Raw genomic sequence first — 24,227 nt, forward strand, 5'->3', positions numbered from 1 at the left:
TTGTAAATAACAAAAAATAAAAACGGTGCCAAAACAGCTATTTCTTGTTACCTTGCCTCACAAAAAGTGTAATATAGAGCAACCAAAAATCATATGTACCCTAAACTAGTACCAACAAAACTGCCACCCTATCCCGTAGTTTCTAAAATGGGGTCACTTTTTTGGAGTTTCTACTCTAGGGGTGCATCAGGGGGGCTTCAAATGGGACATGGTGTCAAAAAAAAACAGTCCAGCAAAACCTGCCTTCCAAAAACCGTATGGCATTCCTTTCCTTCTGCGCCCTGCCGTGTGCCGTACAGCGGTTTACGACTACATATGGGGTGTTTCTGTAAACTTCAGAATCAGGGCCATAAATATTGAGTTTGGTTTGGCTGTTAACCCTTGCTTTGTAACTGGAAAAAAATTATTAAAATGGAAAATCTGCCAAAAAAGTGACATTTTGAAATTGTATCTCTATTTTCCATTAATTCTTGTGGAACACCTAAGTGGTTAACAAAGTTTGTAAAATCAGTTTTGAATACCTTGACGGGTGTAGTTTATAGAATTGGGTGGTTACTATTATGTAAGCCTCGCAAAGTGACTTCAGACCTGAACTGGTCCCTAAAAATTGGATTTATGAAAATTTCAGAAAAATTTCAAGATTTGCTTCAAAACTTCTAAGCCTTGTAACATCCCCAAAAAATAAAATATTATTCCCAAAATGATCCAAACATGAAGTAGACATATGGGGAATGTAAAGTAATAACTATTTTTGGAGGTATTCCTATGTATTATAGAAGTAGAGAAATTTAAACTTGGAAATTAGCAATTTTTTTAAAAAAACTGGTAAATTTGGTATTTTTTTATAAATAAAAATTAATTTTTTTACTTCATTTTACCAGTGTCATGAAGTACAATATGTGACGAAAAAACAGTCTCAGAATGGCCTGGATAAGTCAAAGCATTTTAGTTATCAGCACTTAAAGTGACACTGGTCAGATTTGCAAAAAAATGGCCAAGTCCTTAAGGTGAAATAGGGCTGAGTCCTTATGGGGTTAAACCCATCCCCAGGGACTGCTCTGGAACGTCCCATGGTCAATGCCTGTGTCCTCCAATGAGACGGATGAGAAAACTAGATTTTTGTACTCACCGTAAAATCTGTTTCTCTTTCGTTCATTGGGGAACACAGCTCCCACCCAGTTTTTTGTTTATGGGACTTTTCGGGCCTGTGTGGCTCTGTGTTTGCACATAATGTGATTTTCTTATGTCTAGCTTCTCCTACTGCTGATTAGCTTGGTCCCTGCAGGAAGGGATATAGCTGAAGAGGGAGGAGCTTACACTTTGTGTGCTTAGTGTCCGCCTCCTAGCGGCAACAGCTATACCCATGGTTAATGCCTGTGTCCCCCAATAAACGGAAGAGAAACAGATTTTATGGTAAGTATAAAAATCAAGTTTTTCTCAGCGACCCACCTTCCCAAAGTTGCTGCAGGGACCCCCATAATCAACTATCTTGTAGCGCCTTGCTGCCGTCTGCAGTTGTGTGAGCAGGAAATATTTAAATGTATCCCAATAAAAGGCCCCCAAAATAAACTTTACTGATGGACCCTAGGTAACCCAGTCCGACACTTTTTAAAGGGGTTGTCTGGGTTCAGAGCTGAACCCGGACATATCCCCTTTTTCACCCAGGCAGCCCCCCTGATATGAGCATTTAATGCTCCGATGCTCTCCTTTGCCCTGCGCTGAATCGCGCAGGGCAAAGGCTTTTTTTGGAGATCCGGGGACGTACGGGACTCTCCATAGGTAAAACTAGGCAGAGGCTTCCGCCCAGCAGTGAGCACGATGATGTCACCGGCACTAATATGCGGGGTTTAGCGCTTCCCTAGCATGCAAAATGGCTAGGGCAGCGCTAAAGCCTGCCCATCAGGGTCGGTGACGTCACCGGGCTCACTGCTAGGTGGAAGCCTCCACCTAGTAGTGTAAAAATACAAACAAATAAGCCCTTGCCCTGAACTATACTGCACAGGGCAAGGGAGAGCATCGGAGCATGAAATGCTCATATCAGGTGGGCTGCCTGGGTGAAAAAGGGGATATGTCCGGATTCAGCTCTGAACCTGGACAACCCCTTTAAAGGGGTTGTGTCACAAAAAATATTGTACAGTTTTCAAAACCGCATCTGCTTCTGAAGGCTTTTGTAATTGCATGTAAATTTAGTGTAGCCACTCAGCTATTTAATATAATGTACCTCTGTGGTCGCACATGCTCAGTTTTAATCTTGAACTGTCATATCTTCTGTTAGAACCTGTGGCAGTTACAGGGAAAGAGCTGCAACAGAAAGGACACGTCCCCTGAGCTGCCGACTTGAAATACATCTAGCTGAGCTGCTGGAACAATTTTTTCATCAATCATGGTATAATCCCTTTAAGATGGTCTTATAAAACTGAGATAAGTAGAATGCTAAAATAGAAAAATGTCCCCAAAGTTGTCCATAGCATTTCATTATTTTTTTTATTATTGTCCTAATGCATCTAAAATGGTAGATGAAGCAACTTTGCAAATAGTCCAAAGGTCAGATGGAAGTGAGTACAACTAGAGGATCATGCAATACAAGGTTTCTCTGGGCTGAGCGTGGAGGAATCTAACAGCCTCCTTGATTTCTCTTGATTCAGTGTTGATAGGGTTAATGACCATTTCCCTTTTCTCAGCTGTTGCTCAGTGGTCATCACTTCTACCCTTTATAGTCTCACCCCATCCTTCTGACTATGCGGTTGATAGCTTTATTTGGGTTTGGCTGAGCTGGTGTGAGATCCTCTCTAGTGTTCCTGTTCTTCCATCTCTACAGAAGTTAAGTGTTGTGTTTGTTTGTATTTGTTATATTCCCTGTTGTTGTATCTGGGCCTGAGACAGAGACTTCCATTCGTCCATCTGTGGAGGAATGGGTTGTCTTTGGTCCTATACTTATTCCAGGGCCTTATAGGGAAATCAGGGCCTAGATATCATGCTTATGAATATTCCTACCTTTAAGGTCTATTCATATTTATAGGTAGTCAGTGCCCGGATTAGGGTTGTCTAGGAGGTGATCTGTTTCTTCCCTAGTTTCCAGGCCCATTTACTGTTCCCCCTTCCCTCCTGTGTTCAGTGTGGAGTTTCCCCCACACACTGATCGTGACAGGAGGGCTTTCTGGATGCCTATGATCTTGAGATCAATGAGACTAATCAATTGTGATCGCCATGCTGCCCATAGTCTATACACATCACTTATTGAGCATTGAATGAGTGAAAATAGAGACAGCAGCATTCTTCTCTTCTGAGTCCTTGTCATAAAACATGGTTCCTATGACTTATTGAGGTTTGCACATTCCCAGCATAATGTAAAATCCGTTTTTCTCATTGGCCCTTCTCCTTTTCTCCCATGGTCATACCAGCCAGTGTTGTTCAGTCAGCTGCTCATTTTATTTGTTGTCTATCTGTAAACTTTTAAATCTAAGTGTGGTGGTGTGCTCAGGATCTGAGATCAGTTCTCCTTTCTAAGCACTTTATTATAGTCTATGAGGAAACCACAACCACGCGTAACTTTAGAATAGTACACCGCCTTTTACAATGAAAAGTGCAATTATGGGTCTACCATATAATATGCTTAATTCTGAATACAGGCCGTGATCTCAGCATCCTCATTGCTTTACTACATATTGACTGTTTAGTTTAGAATTAAAGGGAATGTGTCATAAGAAAATTACCTGTTGTTTTAATATTTAAAGGGGTTATCAGAGCCTGGAAATGGTCCCCCATATGCCCGGGCCCCTCACATTGATTCTACTTACATGACTCCCTGCACCGCTCCTGGTCCCCGCACAGCCGCCGCTGCTTCTCCCCGTGAGTGGATGAAAACATCCGGTGTCGGGTGAGGGGGCAGCCAATGGCAGGCGGTGACGGGGACTAGCGTCACCAGCAATGCTTAGGGAGGCTTGTCTCCATCACGGGGAGAAGCAGCGGCCGCCGTGTGGGAACCAGGAGAGGCGCAGGGAGCCAGGTAAGTAGAATCAGTGTGAGGGGCTTGAGCATATGACAGGCCATTTCCAGGCTCGGATAACCCCTTTAAAGGGGTTGGCCAAGTTCCAATGTAATTTTAAAAAATTCCATGTGCAGTCGTGTATGCTCCATACAGGCTGTCCATACTGTCCTCCAGCTTCCCTAAGGAAGACCCCGGTTGCCCCCGTAAACATATTCACCTTTTATATTTTTCGTTCATGGGCTGAAAGATGGCTGCAGCTTCTTCTTCTAGCTGGTTCCCATCACGGGGAGAAGCAGCGGCCGCCGTGTGGGAACCAGGAGAGGCGCAGGGAGCCAGGTAAGTAGAATCAGTGTGAGGGGCTTGAGCATATGACAGGCCATTTCCAGGCTCGGATAACCCCTTTAAAGGGGTTGGCCAAGTTCCAATGTAATTTTAAAAAATTCCATGTGCAGTCGTGTATGCTCCATACAGGCTGTCCATACTGTCCTCCAGCTGCCCTAAGGAAGACCCCGGTTGCCCCCGTAAACATATTCACCTTTTATATTTTTCGTTCATGGGCTGAAAGATGGCTGCAGCTTCTTCTTCTAGCTGTTTTTGGATACCTATGCAGGTTCTGAACAACAAAAAAAACGTGTCTGGCTCATATAGAGGCAGCAGAATCCTCTATCTGTGCATGCTCTGGATGGGTCCACTTGCTGCTCAGCGCCTGCGCAGAATAGAAGATGCTGTGAAACATCCAGAAGAAGCAGACACCTCTTTAGTATATTTACTTCACTGGGACCGGAGCAGTCCAGAGTCTCCAATAGGACAACGGGGGGCCAGTATACAGTCATGTATGCTTGTCTAGAGCATTATTGTATATGGCATAATGACAAATTACAATGTCAATTGGCCAGCCCCTTTAAAGGGGGTTTCCAAGACTTCTATACTGATGACCTCTCTTCTGGATTGGTCATCAGTATCTGATGAAGCCACAGCCTTCTCTCTGCTTTTCTTAGGCCGAGTGATGACACGTTCATGTGTCACGTGGCCTAGAAGCAGCTGAGCCCCATTCAAGTGAATAGGGCAGAGTGCGATACCAAAAACAGCCTCTATATAATGTACGGCACTGTGCTTGGTAAGCTACGAGCAGGCTGCAGGGCTCACAGGAGCACGGGTGCATTCTCAAATAGCTGATTGGTGGGGGTCCTGGGTGTCAGACCTCCACAAATCAGATACTGATGACCTATTGAGAGGATAGGTCATCAGTATTAAAGTCCTGGAAAACCCTTTTAAACATATTTTTCTTAAAATGTTTGGTCTTTTTTCATTTCTATGTCATTATGTATATATAAACAAAAAATCCTGAGATCATGCAGTTTTCATACTGGCCGCTGAGTGGTTTCCCGTGGTGTCTGTGCATGCTGTAAAGCATACCTCTGCATGCTGTTAAAGGGGGTTGCCAGATTGAAACAAATACTTATTTCTTACAATAGATTTTTTAATTATCTGGTTTTCATAAAAAAAAAACAATATAGTTGGTGATACATTGCCTAAGGCTACATTCACACGACCATATGTGTTTTGCAGTCCGCAAATTGCGGATCTGCCAAAAAAAGGGATGATGTCCATATGGCATCAGTTTTTTTGCGGATCCATTGTAACAATGCCTATCTTTGTCCGCAAAACGGACAAGAATAGGACATGTCCAATTTTTTTTGTGGGGCTACAGAACGGACATGCGGATAGCAGATTGAAATGAATGGGTCTGCATCCTATCCGCAAAAAAAACGTAACGGACACTGAAACAAAATACGTTCATGTGAATGTAGCCTTAGGAAGATGACACAGGAGATTCCTATAAGCTCCTAACTGCACTGGTCTGACGGCTGCATTGGATCGCCCTGCTTTAAAGGTGGATTAGATTTCAATTGATAGTTGTTAGTGTAACGTCAAGGTAAAGAGGAAATATCCTGTCTCAATGAATCATCCGTGCAATCATTAATTCATAAATGCTACTGCTACAGTAAAAGCGTATTAGAATTTATTGTGTCTCAGAATAAGACTGAAGCCAATTCCTGTTCCTCTTCACATACAGGCTCAGGTAGATAGCCATACTACTGCCATTGATTTGTATATATAGGGTTTACCTATAGGTAATGATGACCTGTGGGTAGCCCTGATGATGAGTAACAGTGTGTATGTAACTGTTATGCTATATATCTATTAAAGGGATTTTCCAGGAGGTAAATAGTGGCTTATTCTCAAGATACGACATCAATGAATTCTCTAGTAACATAGTAACATAGTACATACGGCCGAAAAAAGACATTTGTCCATCCAGTTCGGCCTGTTATCCTGCAAGTTGATCCAGAGGAAGGCAAAAAAAAAAAACCCTGTGAGGTAGAAGCCAATCTTCCCCACTTTAGGGGAATAAAAAATTCCTTCCCGACTCCAATCAGGCAATCAGAATTACTCCCAGGATCAACGACCCCTCTCTAGTAGCTACAGCCTGTAATATTATTACACTCCAGAAATACATCCAGGCCCCTCTTGAATTCCTTTATTGTACTCACCATCACCACCTCCTCAGGCAGAGAGTTCCATAGTCTCACTGCTCTTACCGTAAAGAATCCTTTTCTATGTTTGTGTACAAACCTTCTATCCTCCAGATGCAGAGGATGTCCCCTCGTCACAGTCACAGTCCTGGGGATAAATAGATGATGGGATAGATCTCTGTACTGACCCCTGATATATTTATACATATTAATTAGATCTCCCCTCAGTCGTCTTTTTTCTAACGTGAATAACCCTAATTTTGATAATCTTTCAGGGTACTGTAGTTGCTCCATTCCAGTTATTACTTTAGTTGCCCTCCTCTGGACCTTCTCCAGCTCTGCTATGTCTGCCTTGTTTACAGGAGCCCAGAACTGTACACAGTACTCCATGTGTGGTCTGACTAATGATTTGTAAAGTGGTAGGACTATGTTCTTATAACGGGCATCTATGCCCCTTCTGATGCAACCCATTATCTTATTGGCCTTGGCAGCAGCTGCCTGACACTGGTTTTTGCAGCTTAGTTTGCTGTTTTATTAAAATTCCTATATCCTTTTCCATGTCAGTGTTACCGAGTGTTTTACCATTTAGTATGTACGGGTGATTTGCATTATTCCTTCCCATGTGCATAACTTTACATTTGTCAGTGTTAAACCTCATCTGCCACTTATCTGCCCAAGCCTCCAATCTATCCAGATCCCTCTGTAGTAGTATACTGTCCTCTTCAGTGTAAATTACTTTACACAGTTTAGTGTCATCTGCGAAAATTGATACTTTACTATGCAAGCCTTCTACAAGATCATTAATAAATATATTGAAGAGAATAGGGCCCAATACTGACCCCTGAGGTACTCTAGTGACAGTGACCCAATCTGAGTGTGTACCGTTAATAACCACCCTCTGTTTTCTATCATTGAGCCAGTTACTTACCCACATACAGATGTTTTCTCCCAGTCCGAGCATTCTCATTTTATATACTAACCTTTTATGTGGTACAGTGTCAAATGCTTTGGAGAAGTCCAGATATACGACATCCATTGATTCTCCGCTGTCAAGTCTAGAACTTGCCTCCTCATAGAAACTGATTAAATTAGTTTGGCATGACTGATCCCTCACGAAGCCATGCTGATATGGCGTTATTTGCTTATTTCCGTTGAGATGCTCTAAGATAGCATCTCTCAGAAAACTTTCAAACAGTTGACCCACAACAGATGTTAAACTTACCGGCCTATAGTTTCCAGGCTCTGTTTTTGGACCCTTTTTGAATATTAGCACCACATTTGCTATGCGCCAATCCTGTGGGACATTCCCTGTCAGTATAGAGTCTGCAAATATCAGAAATAAGGGTCTGGCTATGACATTACTTAATTCCCTTAGGATACGGGGGTGTATGCCATCCGGTCCTGTCGATTTGTCTATTTTTAAGTAGCTGATGTACTTCTTCCTGGGTCAGACAGGACACTTTTAATGGGGAATTTATTTTTACATTCTGCATGTCAACTGACAGTTTATTTTCCTCAGTAAATACATTGGAGAAAAAAATATTTAACAGCTTTGCTTTCTCCTCGTCGCTCTCTGCGACTCCCCCCTCATTACTCTTTAAAGGGCCGACACCTTCAGATTTATACTTTTTAACATTTATATAATTGAAGAACATTTTAGGGTTAGTTTTACTCTCTTTGGCAATTAATCTCTCGGTCTCTAGTTTGGCCGCTTTTATTTGTTTTTTACATGTTCTATTTTTTTCAGTGCTTCCGTGCTACCCTCCTGTTTTAGTGATTTATATGCTTTCTTTTTGTCATTTATTGCTTTCTTTACAGTTCTATTTATCCACATTGTTTTTTTTTGTTCCTTAACCTTTTATTCCCATACGGTATGTACCTCTCACAATGAGATTTTAAAATGTTTTTAAAGATATCCCATTTTGTGGCTGTATTTTTATTTTTGAGGACTTTGTCCCAGTTAGTTAGGCCTATGGCCTCTCTTAGTTGGCTAAATTTAGCTTTTTTGAAGTTTGGTATTTTTGTTCCTCCCTGTAGAAATGCTCTTTTGAATGATAATTGGAAGGTTATTACTTTATGGTCACTATTTCCCAGGTGTCCCCCAACCTGCACGTCTGTTGTTCTGTCAGGTCTATTGATTAATACTAAGTCCAGTATGGCCATCCCTCTAGTTGGTTCCTGAACCAGTTGGGAGAGGTAATTGTCTTTGGTTATTGCCAAGAACCTGTTTCCTTTATGAGATATACAAGTTTCAGTTTCCCAGTCTATATCTGGGTAGTTGAAGTCCCCCATAATAACCACCTCATTATGATTTGCCGCCTTGTCTATCTCATTTAGTAGTAGATTTTCTGTGGACTCTAGTATATTAGGCGGTTTATAGTAAACTCCTATTAGTAATTTATTGTTGTTTTTAGCTCCATGTATCTCTACCCACAGTGACTCCACATGTTCATGTCCCTCACTTATATCTTCACAGAGTGTGGGCTTTAGACAGGACTTTACATAAAGACAAACCCCTCCCCCTCTCTGGTTTTGACGATCCTTTCTAAACAGACTGTAACCTTGTACATTAACTGCCCAGTCATAGCTATCATCCAGCCATGTCTCAGTTAATCCCACTATGTCATAGTTCTCCTCACACATCACTTAGGGCTCTTTCACACTTGCGTTCTTGTCTTCCGGCATAGAGTTCCGTCGTCGGGGCTCTATGCCGGAAGAATCCTGATCAGGATTATCCTAATGCATTCTGAATGGAGAGAAATCCGTTCAGGATGCATCAGGATGTCTTCAGTTCCGGAACGGAACGTTTTTTGGCCGGAGAAAATACCGCAGCATGCTGCGCTTTTTGCTCCGGCCAAAAATCCGGAACACTTGCCGCAAGGCCGGATCCGGAACTAATGCCCATTGAAAGGCATTGATCCGGATCCGGCCTTAAGCTAAACGTCGTTTCGGCGCATTGCCGGATCCGACATTTAGCTTTTTCTGAATGGTTACCATGGCTGCCGGGACGCTAAAGTCCTGGCAGCCATGGTAAAGTGTAGCGGGGAGCGGGGGAGCAGCATACTTACCGTCCGTGCGGCTCCCCGGGCGCTCCAGAGTGACGTCAGGGCGCCCCAAGCGCATGGATCATGTGATCACATGGATCACGTCATCCATGCGCATGGGGCGCTCTGACGTCACTCTGGAGCGCCCGGGGAGCCGCACGGACGGTAAGTATGCTGCTCCCCCGCTCCCCACTACTACTATGGCAACCAGGACTTTAATAGCGTCCTGGGTGCCATAGTAACACTGAACGCATTTGGAAGACGGTTCCGTCTTCAAATGCTTTCAGTACACTTGCGTTTTTCCGGATCCGGCGTGTAATTCCGGCAAGTGGAGTACACGCCGGATCCGGACAACGCAAGTGTGAAAGAGGCCTAATTCCAGCTCCCCAGTTTTATTAGTCAGGCTTCTGGCATTAGTATACATACATTTGAGAGGTGCAATGCCATGCGACTGGCGCAAGGCAAATGTGGTGCCCATATTCAAGGGTTCTAGATCTTCCCCAGGTAATTATAGACCAGTAAGCTTAAAGGGCTTGTTCGCTCTTTTTATATTGATGACCTATCCTGAGATAACAGATCACAGCGGGAGCCCGGCAACCCTGCTGATCAGCGGTTTGAAGAGACCGCAGCACTCGTAAGATTGCTGCGATTGTACGAGCTAAACAGCTAATCGGTGAGGATGCTGGGAGTCGGCCCCCCTCTGTTCTGACACTGATGATCTATCCTGAGGGTAGGTCATCAATATAAAAAAAAAAATATAGATATCCCCTTTATCTTCTGTTGTGGGAAAAATGTTTGAAGGACTCTGACTGTCCATTCACACGTCCACAAAATGGGTCTGCATCTGTTCCGCAGTTTTGCAGAACGGGTCATTTTCAATGCGTCCGCAAAAGGTGCGGACAGCACACTGTGTGCTGTCCGCATCTGCACTTCCGTTCCGCGGCCCCACAAAAACATGTCCTATTCTTGTCCACAAACACAGACAAGAAAAGGCATTTCTATTATAGTGCCGGCCATGTGTGGTCTGCAAAATGCGGAACGCACATGGCTGGTGTCCGTGTTTTGCGGATCTGCAATCAATTTCCGGAACGCAAAACAGTTGCGGACATGTGAATGGACCCTTAAGGGACTATATACAGGAGTATGTGACTGTAAATAATATCATAAGTGATAACCACCATGGGTTTACCAAGGACAGAAGTTGTCAGACTAACCTGATTTGTTTTTATGAGGAGGTTAGTAGAAGCCTGGACAGAGGGGTGGCTGTGGATAGTTTTCTTGGACTTTGCAAATACATTTTATACTATAGAGCTATAGGCTTAGGCCCCTTTTACACGGGCGTCACGGATTTGGTCCGGATGCGTTGCGGGAAACCTGCATTAGTGCGCATGCAATTTCAGTCAGTTTTGTCTAAGATTGCGTTGCGTTGTTCCGTTTTTTCCACGCGAGTGCAAAGCGTTTTAATGTGTTTTGCATGCGCGTGATAAAAAACTGAATGTTGGTACCCAGACCCGAACCCGGACTTCTTCACTGAAGTTCGGGTTTGGGTTCGGTGTTTTGTAGATTTTATTATTTTCCATTATAACATGGTTAAAAGATAGAAGGATCTTCTATCTTTATTCAGCAGAACCTGCGCTGATGTCACCGCGCTCACCACGTGAAATGGCCCATACAAAAAATGTGGTGTATAGCTGTTCTATGTAAAATCCCTTCAAAAGACAAGTGGGTACAAGTTCAGTCTCCAGAAACATCAGGCTTCTTTACTATAAGAGCTGTAAATCTGTGAAATAATATACCTTAGGACATGGTCGCAGCAGGAACAGTGAATGGTTTTAGCAAAGGCTTACATGAATTCCTAAAATTAAATAACATTAATGTATATGAAAATGTGAAGAAGTCTGAGTCTCCCTCTGGTTTTCTAAAATTAATATCCCCACCTATCCCTTGGTTGAACTTCATTGACCTATGCCCTTTTTCAACCATACTGTGTAACTATGTAACTAATATCTGATCAGCTCCACTGCTGATCAGTTTTTGGAAGGGGCTGCGGCACTGGGGTTAATGCTGTAGCCTTTTCCTCAGGCTGTGACATCACATCCATTGGTCACATGGCCTTCCTGCAGCACAGTCCAATTCAACTGAAGCGGGAGTCAGATCCCCACTGACCTGATTTTACTGACCTGTCCTTAGGATAGGTCATCACCTTTTAATCCATGATTGCATTTTACTTATTTAAAAATAATTTTTTCAATTGGTCTTCTCTAAAAATATTCAGCTGTTCTCTCACAAAGGGTTAACTGTTTGTCTAGCTGTGTGAATTGTACTTTCACTTGTGTCATTATCTAATAACCCTTATCTCTAAATTAACTAAAAGGTCATAAACACTTATGTAAGCCACATTCTTAGCAGTAAGTAAGCTATAATGAGTGTTCATAAGATCAGAGATAAGGAGTCATCAAGTGAACTGGCTGAAGGAACATAGTGAAAACAGACAGCAGATTACTAGAGAATCTCAGTGCTGTACAAAGAAAATGGCTCATAATTTTAAAAAAGCCAATTTAAAAGATGATTTAAAAAATGTAAATTTAAAAATGATTGTTAGCTCAAATTGCATACAATAATAATAATAATCTTTATTTATATAGCGCCAACATATTCTGCAGCGCTCTACAATCAGGAGGTTCAAGTACAAACAGAGTCATAAATAACATAGCAATAAACAAGAGGAATGAGGGCCCTGCTCGCGAGAGGTTACAACGCAGTAATAGAAAAAAATGACCACCAAAGTTGTGCATAGCCTTTAAATACTCACCCACTGTGTGTCACGGGTGAAGTTGCAGATAGCTGGAACTTATAAATAAACGACCGACTGGCTTGATCCCAAACTAAGGAGCATATAGGTGAGCCCTTTAAAACCCTAAGAGCTCTCCCTGACTGCTATGCACATGCAAGGGTCTCAATGGTAGACGATTGCATGCCCGCGTACCTAAGACTGCGTGACACCTGAAAACCCTATAATAGTGAGGTGACATGACCACCGGCTCCCTGCACTTAATATGGACGGAATCAGGGTCACCTAGAATCAAGCCAGCAAGGAAACACAATAAAGGAAAAGACTCCAGCAGTGAACACTTCATCCAGGAAGTAGTATAAACCGCAAAGTGAGGCAGTATGGGAGGGAATATAAAGGAAGACGATTAGTCTAAATAAGTGACACCTGGCAGAAGGAAAGGAGATGACAAAGTGAAACCAAAACAAAGAACGTCATACAAGAGGTAGAGAAGAAAGTCTGTCAGACCTTCTCACAGAACTGGCGGCGACACTGTGCTGTTGGGATGAGAGGAGAACATTCAAGAAGGGATACGAGAAAGAGTGCAGAAAGTGTTAAAGTGAGAAACTCGCTGCAATGTTCTTTTGTATTTTGTTAGAGCAGATACAATATTCTTGTTGGAACAAGTTATCCCTTGTCCTTTTGGATAGGGTATAACTGTTAGATCAGTAGTGGTGAAGGGGTGACCCCTCGATCTCCCACCAACTCTCATTAGAATGGGGGTCCTGTGTTCCCCATTTGAAAGGAACGGAGATCGAGCTTGCACACTACTGCTCCATTCATAGTTTATGAGATGAGATAAATGAAGCCACATTGTACATGCTCAACCTGACTCTCCATTCATAATGGGGCACAAGGCCCCCGTTTTAGTGATTAATGAATGTCCTTGTATATGGACAGCCACCAGTCTAACAGTTATCCCATATCCAACATATCCTTCATCCAGTAAATCTAGTCTGAATGGGGTACTTATCTTTGGTCATTTTTACAGGAGCAAGAGCTGTAGTAAGCCTCTGTTCACGCCAACATATTTGCTACCTTTTTTAAATGGAAGTACTTTCTTATCCATTGAAATCCCATATCTGTCTTTAGCAACAAAGTGTAAACTTAAATATTTCAGATTGCATCAATAGAAATGAATTGAATCATGGACTGAATAAAAGTCCTCAATAGCCTTACAGATTTTTCAGAATTTTTCACCGTTCCCTCGCCAACACTGTTGCTGCAGGGATGTGTAGACATACTGATGTTACTATGGTGCACCGAAACTGGGTAATCCGATCACATGACCTACCATTCCTTTTTTTTTTTTTTTTTACAGATTTATCCTAAAGAGCCCCTTTAAGCTGATAATAACATACAAAATGTTATGATTGCTATGATTGCTTTGGATCCATCGTCAGTGTAATAGGTCAATGGACTCTAGACCTTAGACTGTTGCTGACTGCTGACGGGGAGTTGGAAAGCTGCAAGGAATTTTACCTTTTTGTTTCTTATTTTGTGTCTGGTGGGATTATGCATGTTCTTATTTACACTATTTCCTTCCCGAATATGGCACATCTTGTGAGCGATGTAGTTATTCGAATGAACAAAAGCTTGGCACTAACAGAACAGGTGATATTGTCCTCATGGTTTTCTGCTTTTTGGCAGATTACCTAATCTCTTAACAAAGAATTCTGCCAAACATTAAACACAATCTGAATTTTGCCTTCTTTAATGAAATTACAAAGGAACAGCCTAAATAACGCTTAACACAATTCATAATTAGAAAATTCCTGTCTGAATTCAGTCAAATCGACCCCCATCAAGCCACACTGACACAGAACAAGCTGAAGGCTGCCATGACATTCAGTAAAGGCCCCTTTACACAGGCCGAAAATCCTAAAGATAATTGCTGACAAGCGTTCATAGGAACGCTCGTTAGCGATTATCTGGAGGTTTAAGTAAATGATGTGATGGTGAATTCACGATAAGAGTTCAAGAGGGGCCTGGATGTATTCCTGGAGTGTAATAATATTACAGGCTATAGTCACTAGAGAGGGGTCATTGATCCAGGGGGTTATTCTGATTGCCTAATTGGGGAAGACATTTTTTCCCCTAAAGTGAGGAAAATTGGCTTCTACCTCACAGGTTTTTTTTGCCTTTCTCTGGATCAACTTGCAGAATATCAGGCTGAACTGGATGGACAAATGTCTTTTTTCAGCCTGACAAATTATGTTACATATGTTACTATGTAAATGTACCGCCGATTACCAGAAGAACGAGTAAAACGCCCTTTCATTGGGTAATCCGATTGTTTGTGCACATACAAAAAGCATTGTTTGCCGTCCTGTGTAAACACAATCTGCTGCCGCCAAACAACGAGTCTGTATGGGGAAGAGCGATGGCATTAGTGATCGCTCCTCCCCATACTCTGGAGGAGATCGCTGCATGTAAATGTGTCTCCTCCACCAGCGATCAGCAGATTGTCGGGAAGGAACGCTTCCCATCCGACAATCTGCTGCTCTGTCGTCCCATTTAAAGGGACCTTAAAGAGGCTCTGTAATCCGGATCACCCCTATTAGATCAGGCAAATAGCCTGGTAGGGGTGATCCTGCAGTTTAAAATGATACCTTCCTCCTCACTATCGTCGCCAAGGTTGTTGATAAAATCATACTTTAATTCCTTTGCAGGTAGTTTCGAGCACCAGGAGGCGGGCTTTTTCAGTAAGAGCACTAGTCGAAGTCGAACTCTCGCGCTGTGAATCAAGGGGAGGGGGTGGTTTAGATGTCGGTAGACGTTACTTAGAGGTGCTCATACTTAAAAAGCCCGCCTCCTGGTGCTCGAAATAGCCTGCCAACAAAGGAAAAAAAGTATGATTTTATCAACAACTGTGGTGCCGACAGTGAGTAGGATGGTATCATTTTAAACTGCAGGCTCACCCATATTAAACCAAGCACATAGCCTGTGAGGGGTGATCCTGCAGTTTAAAATTATACCACCCTCCTCACTGTTGGCGCCACGGTTGTTGATAAAATCATACTTTTATTCCTTTGCTGGCAGGCTTTTATACAGCAAAGGGAACAAGAGTTTATCTACAGCCAGGGCAACTTTTGCATGGTGTTTGTATTTTTCCACCACACCATATTTGTGTGGAGTTCCTCTGGTTTCCTGACACACACCAAGAAAATACTAAACTACTGTATATACAGTAGCTCCCTGAAGTTTGGTTACATTGTCATTCAAGGAAGTACTTAGAAGCCAATAGCAAAAGAAATGCCTTGGTAATATCAAACAACTTTTATTCATCCTCCATTCCTATCCCATGTTGGAAAGAAGGGTGCTATGGTCTGTTTTCCTTCTAAAGTAGTGGGGCCATGAAGAGGGAAAGCGTCAGAGTCCACCCCATTATTGGGGGAAGAGAATTAGTAAAACCTGTGTTGTGCCACCCCTCTTTAAGATCCCCATAGAAGCTGCACAGTGGGAGTTTGCTGTGTAGGCCCTTTGGGTCAGCCCCACAAAGTTCTTAGAGATAATAGTGTATGATGACTCTCTGACTATTAGTTCTACTATATTTCAATCCTTAAAGGGGTTATTCTATGATTAATGTAAAAAATGAAAATCAGACATCATATAGTACATGACAATCTATTTCTGACAAAGCTAGAACCAGCCCTGTACCTCACATGGATCTAGAGATCTCCTCATTCATTGTTCTGCTAGATTTATATCAAACTGACAGCTAAGGGGGCGTGTCTCAGCTCTCCCTATCACAGCTCAGGAGGCAGCTGAAGGATGAAACTGAGCATGTGCGGCCTTCAGTGAGCAGGTCAAAGAAATAAGAAAAAGAACAAACAGCAGGTGGCGCTTGACAGATGCACTTTATTTAATAACTCAGTGGCTATGCAAAATCCTTAATTACATGCAATTACAAAAGTATTCAAATCCAGGTGCTGGTTTAAAAACTGTAGAATAATACCCGTTTAATGAATTTTTGCACCTAGAAATAGAAACCACTTTGCAAGTTTATGCTTTTTAAGTGCCAAATAGCAGGTATTTACCTTCTTGTCCAGTGAGCTGGCACTCTACTGCCATATAATACATAATGGGCCAGATTTATCATTACTCTGACAGCTCACTCCACTTTCACATATGGCTAAAGTCAGTTTTAGCCAAGTCAGATTTATGATCGGCCCTTTAAGACTGTAATAAATGTGGTTTGACGGTAGCAGTTTATCCGTCAGTAAGCAGCTTTACAAAAGTCGCACATCTTTATGAAAAAGTCGCACGTCTTTACAAAAAAGTCGCATGTTCTATTAAAAAGTCTCATAAGATAAGCATGGTCCTCACTGGAGTGAAATTGCGCATTTTTTTGCGACTTTTTTGCGACTTTTTAAATAGTCGCAATAGTAAATCTGTCTAGAGATTTATTTACATAAGAAAACACGCCCACTTTCTGAAAACTGGTGAGCATAGTGCAGAGCAGTAAAAAGTCGCAAATTTATGCGCAGTTTAAGCGATTGCGCAAAAATTTGCGACTTTTTCACTCCATTATTCTGACTTGAGCTAATGATAAATCTGGCCCAATGTCTCTGGCTTGCATTTTCTGAGCACCTTATGTAGCTGAGGGGAGGAGAACGCAGAAACCGTAGGGCTAATTTGCTTTACAGAAGCAGGCAATCTGTTTGTGGCATATGCATCCTTTGTAGTTTGTACATAATGGACACAATTACTGCAGCTAAAAGCAAGTTAAAAATAGTCCAATGCCAGGTAAGGTAGATTCTGCGATGCTAGTTCTATTTTTATGGATGCGCAGCAGTTGTAGGACAGCAGAGTCGTAGAGTCAGCAGGTCATTGATCTGAAGGCTGGAGGCTTCATCTCAGACATTATGTCACAAGTCAAGCAAAACCGTCGGATCCAGTTGTACAGTCAGTTTGCGTTCTTAGACACAGAATCTTGTCTTCTGACCTAAAGAATTTTAACTTTGATTTGTCTGTCAGGCCCAGACAATGTAGATTTTTACAGAAGATCTTAAAGTTGCCGTATAAAGCACTTTGTCCTTTCAATCATTGATCTTACCAGGCTTTTGACCTATAGCTTCTTGCAGTCTAATCACTGCATCCCAGTTAAGGCGGACCCCCTCCCCCTAAAGTTTCTGTTTCCTGGAGCCATGTTTTTTATTTTTACAGGATCCATGATGGAAGTGACTGATCTATTATCATCCTTCAAGATCTCCTTCATGGATCTGTTGTGTTCAATTTTTATATGCTCCATTGTCTAAAGTCTTTGTTCACTTTGGTGGTGAATGCTCCACTTGGGGTCACTGTGGCAAATTCTGTCAGTGCTATTCTTGACTGAACCTCGATTACCCCATTGAGAGTGACTGGTATGTGTCATGTGGCAATTTTTGACAGCAAGATTAGCACAGAATTGAGCGCTGTTCTTGCCATCAAAATGTTGGAAACTTTGACAGAACCATGATTTACAATGGAGTCTGTCGGGCGCCACATGTGACAGATCCACCAATGTAACCATTATAAATGGGAGCCATGTTACCTGTGTGAATAGATTAATTGAGGGACGTTTGTCTAAAGTCTAATTGCACTCAAATCTAAATGTTCAGGTGTGACTGCAGTTATCTCCATGCTCTGCCATTATATTGCACTGCCTTGGGTTCCGTAAGCTGCGATATGGGGAGTTTTCTGCTGAGATCCTTGTACTGGAGAACTACTTCACCTGGCCCACGGCATTCCGTTTTGTCATTATCGCATATTTTTTTTCCATCCCATCAAAATAATTTATAAGGAATTTCTGAACCATTCTAGCATGGGTTCTACTTTTTATGGCGTCTGAGTTAGGTGATCTACTATGGGGTCAGGGACAAGCCTGTGTGACTTGGAGGACACTGCTGCAAATTTTTTGTACGGCCATTTTTTAGATGGTCCATAATGGTGATAGCAGCTACAGTTGCATATGGAACAAGCTTTACAACTATGTATGATTCAGTCATGGCCTTTCACTACCTGTCTTCTCTTCTACTCCGTATTCAAGTACTGAATATAACATGTCGTGGATGTGACACCGACACCAGCTAATAGTAGCAGTGAAGACTCACAAGTCTCTGTGTTTCAGTAATGAGCAGTTGTATTGACTGGCATACTGAAATCCAAGTCTGTGATTATATAGATTTCCTACTCTGTCTTGAATCCAGCAGCCAAAATAACAATAACTTTTACAAAGACAGGTGCACTCTGCGGTCTTACTAAACTCTCATACTGATGTAAAATTGAGAGATTAGCCAACATGTCCTACGGTGTAGGACATGTCTGAGCCCGAGCACCGCGCCAAGGTTTCTCAAGTAGCTCGGGACCTAACGCTAAACCTGCCTGTGCCGTATGGGCAATACCAGGGGCCAGTTGGCAAATTACAGGAGCGCAAGGTCCGACTCACAGCAATCTCCCAGTAACCTCCAGCATGTGACCATGCATACAATGGGAGGAGGCAGAGAGCTCTGAGCCCCACCCAAGACTGGCTGATATTGGCCGGGCCTCACATGTGCACCAGAATGTTGCCTGTAGATGGAAATAAAGGCACATTCAGACTAGGAGTTTTTACACCTCCAAACAATTCTATATATAAACTACAAATTGGCGTGGTAATGAAAAACAGGAAGTTCTCAACCCCATATGCAGTGGCGCATCTATACCGGGAAAGGGGGGGGGGCAGATCCTGCACTTGTGGTCCGCTGCACAGCCTAGGGGACCTGACATCAAGACATGTGACATGAAGATAAGATTGTGGTCACAGACAAAGACGTTTTTTTTTTCCCTATGCCAACAAAACAATGGCTCAGGAGCACTATTGGCAGTACTGTGTGGGTAGTTTATGGCAGTGTTATGAGTTTACCCTATGGTAGTATTCTTTTTTTAGCTACTCTGAGGGTGTTGATTTTTTTATTTGCAGTATTATGTTCTATAGAAGTTTGAATTTGGCGACCAGGGTAAGAGATCTACTTAGGCTGTTGGGGGAACAAGACCCATGCATTTGGGCACATTTACTAACATTGGAATACTGCGCCATTAAGGAATACTATTGTACCTGTGATGGTTCATCATCACATTTCTGGAAGACTATAGTAAGCTACAGTGGATCAGTCACAGGGATACCTCCTTTCCCAACACAAATTAAATCCCATTTCATATACAGGTTTTAAGCCTTTTAGGTCAAGTACACATCAAGATAATGGCCTCTGTTTTACGTGCACACTAGGAAAATCTTCCAAGATATACCTCTGATGGAGGCCTTCGATGTATCCTACTGTATAGGCATATAGTGGTAATATGTTGCCCATAGATTGGAACCCCACTGATCATAAAGTGATGGCATATTCTAGCAAGATGAGAATACCCCTTTTAAAGAGTTTATTTCATCTGAACTACCTTTGTCTCTATAGATGGGATGTGACACCAGATGAGTTGTCTTTCACTGGACTCGACACATATATGTGATCACTTGAATAGGCAGCATGTCTTATATTTAACTTTCAGAAGCAATATATGTTCTCCTCTGATTTACAGCTGATTGCCAGCACTCATTCCTCAATGGGGAGCAATCTTTACTGCTCTGATGACCTAGATAGCTTAGAAACGGGGTGGACTACAGAGAGAAAAAGAGCAATGGAGGTCTTTAAATCAGAAAAATTGGTTTACTTTTATGTCTGTTCAGTTCCTCAAAAAAACTGTTTTTTGTGATTATGTTTCACGTATTTACCAGAAAAGAAGTGAGGCTAAGGGTTCGTTGGCATATGTGGCAGCAGAATCTACACTTCACCGCTGGATCTCCATTGACTATAATGGGGCATTAATGCTGGGTTTCGGCCAGAAAAAAACAGTTGCATGCAATGGCTTTTGCCCGGTCAACAGCTGGATCAAGCTTGCCGCAGATGCAAATGTACCTTAAGGCTGTGTTCACGTGTGCATTGCGCTTTGTGTTCTTCTCATCTGTCACAAGACCAGAAAAAAAATCTGATCGTCTTTATTTTGAGCATCGGTTTTGCAGAGTTTGTGCTAATTCTGTCAGGTTTCAGTTATTTTTGATGGGAGGAAAAGTATAGCAGGCAAAAATAACTGATCTGACGGCCATTCAGACGAATGAGGATTAAAACGGATCAGCTATTATTCTTTGTGCCTCTGGATCAGAAGAACGGAAAGCTCAGCGCAAGTGTATACGCAGTATTGATAAGTCCAAGAACTTTCTACCCCCAAGACTTCTTACAACTAATCCGTGTATAACACAAATCCTTTTTTTTTGCCAGATCCTTCTGCAAGCAGCGTGCCGCTATAGAAAAGGAGTATGGTCAGGTGAGACGGAGTGACTTGTGTAATCATTTTGGAGGTATTACAGACATGGAGGTATAGGATTTGTGTTCCCATTGTTGACAATGGCATCAATTCAGATTCATAATGGGATTACTTCAGGATCTCAACTATTCAGCTCAAAATAATGGCCAAAATGATGACCTGTAACAGTTGTAGCCCCACATGACAGCATGTAAATAATGGGTGAAGAGAAGAGCCACTATAGGGAACAGAAAGATCTTATTGTGTCAGGATAGGAAAGATATGATGGCTTCTAAAGTCCAAATAGTCGGATGTACTGTAAGTGCCTACAGGTTGCAGATGCGATCCACTTCTCATAACTGGACATATATATGATTAACAGCTGCACTCATTTAACCCCTTTAGACATATCTGCCAAGTGTCTTTGTTGTCACTGGCCTGTCCCCCAAAGTGGCCCGCAGAATTAGTGGGTTTTGTGTAAATTTCAATTTCAAAACTCTCTCAACCAAAGACCCTTCTCCAGTATTCTCGTAGCTATAGCCTGTAATATTATTACACCCCAGAAATACATCACCACCTCCTCAGGCAGAGACTTCCATAGTCTTACTGTAAAGAATCGTCTTCTATGTTTGTGTACAAACCTTCTTTTCTCCAGATGCAGAGGATGTCCCCTCGTCACAGTCACAGTCCTGGGGATAAATAGATGATAGGAGAGATCTCTGTACTGACCCCTGATATATTTATACATAGTTATTAGATCTCCCATTAGTTGTCTTTTTCTAAATTAAATGACCCAAATTTTTCTAATCTCTCTGGGCTGTGGCTACAGTGTAAATGGGGTGCCTGGAAACACTGAAGGATGTAGTGCTCAAACAAGCACTGCAACCCCTTCAAACAATTGATTGGCAGGAGTTGGCCCCCCACTTCTCTGATATTGATGACCTATCCTGAGGACCTCTTTAAGTTCTACTATGTCTTTCTTGTGTGAACTGGTGCCCAGAACATCACACAATTTTTATAGTTAGACCTTAAAACTGCTTGAGCCTACTTTTGCATGTGCAAAACATAATGGTTTATAAAGATACTAGACATTAAAGGGAGTCTTTCACCTAAAATGACCATTATAGAATACTAACCCCATGATCTGCATAATAGTCCCCATATTTGAATGCTACTTACCGTATAGCTGTCCGTCCCTTATTTTCGCAAAAAAACACTTTTATTCAATATGTAAATTAGGTTCTGAAGGTGTCCAGAGGCTGCGTGCAAGCGGCCGGTGCCCAGGCCTCTCTTCGCTTTTCATATGAAACCCCTCCCCTTTCACCGCTCTGGCCCACCCTAGGTTCTTCAGAAATCCAGCCCCAGCGCACAAGATTCATCGCGCCTGCGCACTTCATTCCCCATTATGGGCAGAGGCACAAGAGCGTTTAATGCGCATGTGCCGGCCCGTACATCTAGCCGGCCTTGTGAATGAAGTGTGCAATCTTGTGAACGGCGCTGGCGCTGGATTTCTAAAGATCCTACAGCGGGCCAGAGGGGTGAAAGGGGAGGGGTTTCATATGAAAAGCGACGAGGGGCCTGGGCACCGGCCGCTTGAACGCCGCCCCTGGGCACCTCCAGAAGCTAATTAACATATTGAATAAAAGTGTTTTTTATCGAAAATAAGGGACGGACAGCTATATGGTAAGTAGCATTCAAATATTGGGACTATAATGCAGATCATGGGGTTAGTGTTCTATAATGGTCATTTTAGGTGAAAGACTCCCTTTAACCTCTTCAGGACACAGGGCGTACATGTACGCCCTTATGTCCTGGTACTTAAGGACACAGGGCGTACCTGTACGCCCTGTGTATTTCTGATCACCGCCGCGCGGCGGGCGGTGATCGGAAGCCGGTGCCTGCTCAAATCATTCGCTGGGTGCAGTTCTCCTGGATACCGCTCAAAGGAGTGAAGCACAAGTGAAGAAGGGGAGCAGTAACGAATAAAACTTAACTTTTAATATGTCTATTCTCCCTGGGTAGGGAATAAAAGACCCCTTACAAACAAAAAAAACACACAATGACAGACGTAGATCCTGGGTTGGTGTGCCGCAAGTGTTGTCTTGCACACCAAATCAGGTGTCGTCCTCCCTAGGCCTGCGAATGGCGTCGCAAAGGCCCATGGGGGATAGACCGTAAGATCCCTAATCCTAGTCCCAAGATAGGGTATTAGGACCAAGCTGATAAGAAATTGAAAGGTCTTACCAACTCTTAAAGAGGCCTCACTTGTTGGCCACGTATAGTGGGTTAGTGCAGGAGGTGGTCACGTGCAGCAGGTCGGTCGTTCATCAGATGTCCATAGGAAAGAGGATATCCGAAATATCAGTCAGACCTGGTATTAGAGCAGCCTCACCAGAGAAACTTACCCTAGTACCACCCTGCTTGACCTATCCGGCCCTAGTGACCTAACACGGAGTCCGTGCCCCGCAAGGGGTGGCCCTGTCCGGAACCTTGCCCTGATAAGGAGTCCCTATGTGAACCTAAAGCAGGGTGACCAGGGGTGGAGCCCTAAGTATCAAGGCAAGTAGAGGTGTAAAACCGTAATAAATTGCGTGTGCCGCAAAATATGAATAAATGAAAATGAAGGGTGGACAAGCGCAAATGAGTTGCTCGTCCAGTGATATGTGAGCGTGTCCCAACGCGTTTCATTGATCTAACATATCTTGTTCCGCTTTCATAAGTCTAAGGCCCCATAAATCGTCAGGGGACACGGGGCTTATTATTATGGCTCCTGTCAGTCTACCTATTGCAACTGTATAAAAGGTATTACAATATTGCAAGTATATGGGAGTATTACATTGAAGAGCCCCTCAAAGCATGGTAGACAGGTGACAGAATGAGGCATGTGGGATGATATACCTGCAAAGACACATAGACAAAAACAGAATGGAAAAGCCATTAGAGTCTAGGTGCTCACACTGCCCACAGAGTGATGGGTGAGAGCCGGTACTCACATTATTGCTGGAACGGTATATCGTAGGTATCCAGAGTTGTGGGCATGAAGGTTTACCATACCAACCATCACAGGTGCACGCCTGGCAGGTATGCACAGGCGCGCTGTATTTAAATGAAAGGAAGGGGAGGGTCGTAGGTCAATGCGCATGCGCCGTGTATGACGCCGACCCACGTGACCGGACCAAATCACATGATCGGGCCAACGGGGGTGCGGCGTTCCCACAGGGCGCAGGCGCAGTTGGCCTGGCGATACCTGAGCAGGCCAGGGAGGGCGCGGCTACGGTGACGTAAAGACGTCTCCACGCCTCCAGGACTGCCCAGTGGACGCACGGCTGTGAATGTGAAGACAGTCATCAAATCAGCCTCAGTCTATTGCGCCCATGCAGTACAAGCTGCAGATAGAGGGGGTGGAGCTATTGGGGAGAGCTAAATTACATTACAAACCCCACGGCTACTACACTTGTACTCCCCGGATAGGGAGGAATTGACCCCTCATTATATGACAATAAGGACAT

At 43.0% G+C, this 24,227-nt stretch overlaps 1 protein-coding gene across 3 annotated transcripts in view; it reads left to right on the forward strand.

Annotated features, from left to right (window-relative positions):
- The window catches only part of FCHSD1 (FCH and double SH3 domains 1), a 149,246-nt gene that overhangs the window by 12,113 nt on the left and 112,906 nt on the right, over nt 1–24,227 (forward strand). For 2 of the 3 annotated variants that reach the window (XM_040441139.1, XM_040441151.1), the window contains exon 3: nt 20,694–20,790. In XM_040441139.1, the coding sequence (XP_040297073.1) occupies nt 20,694–20,790 (97 nt within the window). The remainder of the gene's footprint in view (nt 1–20,693; nt 20,791–24,227) is intronic. The other variant, XM_040441146.1, reaches the window with a different exon arrangement.

Source organism: Bufo bufo, chromosome 1 (genome assembly GCF_905171765.1).
Source record: "Bufo bufo chromosome 1, aBufBuf1.1, whole genome shotgun sequence".
NCBI lineage: Eukaryota > Metazoa > Chordata > Amphibia > Anura > Bufonidae > Bufo > Bufo bufo.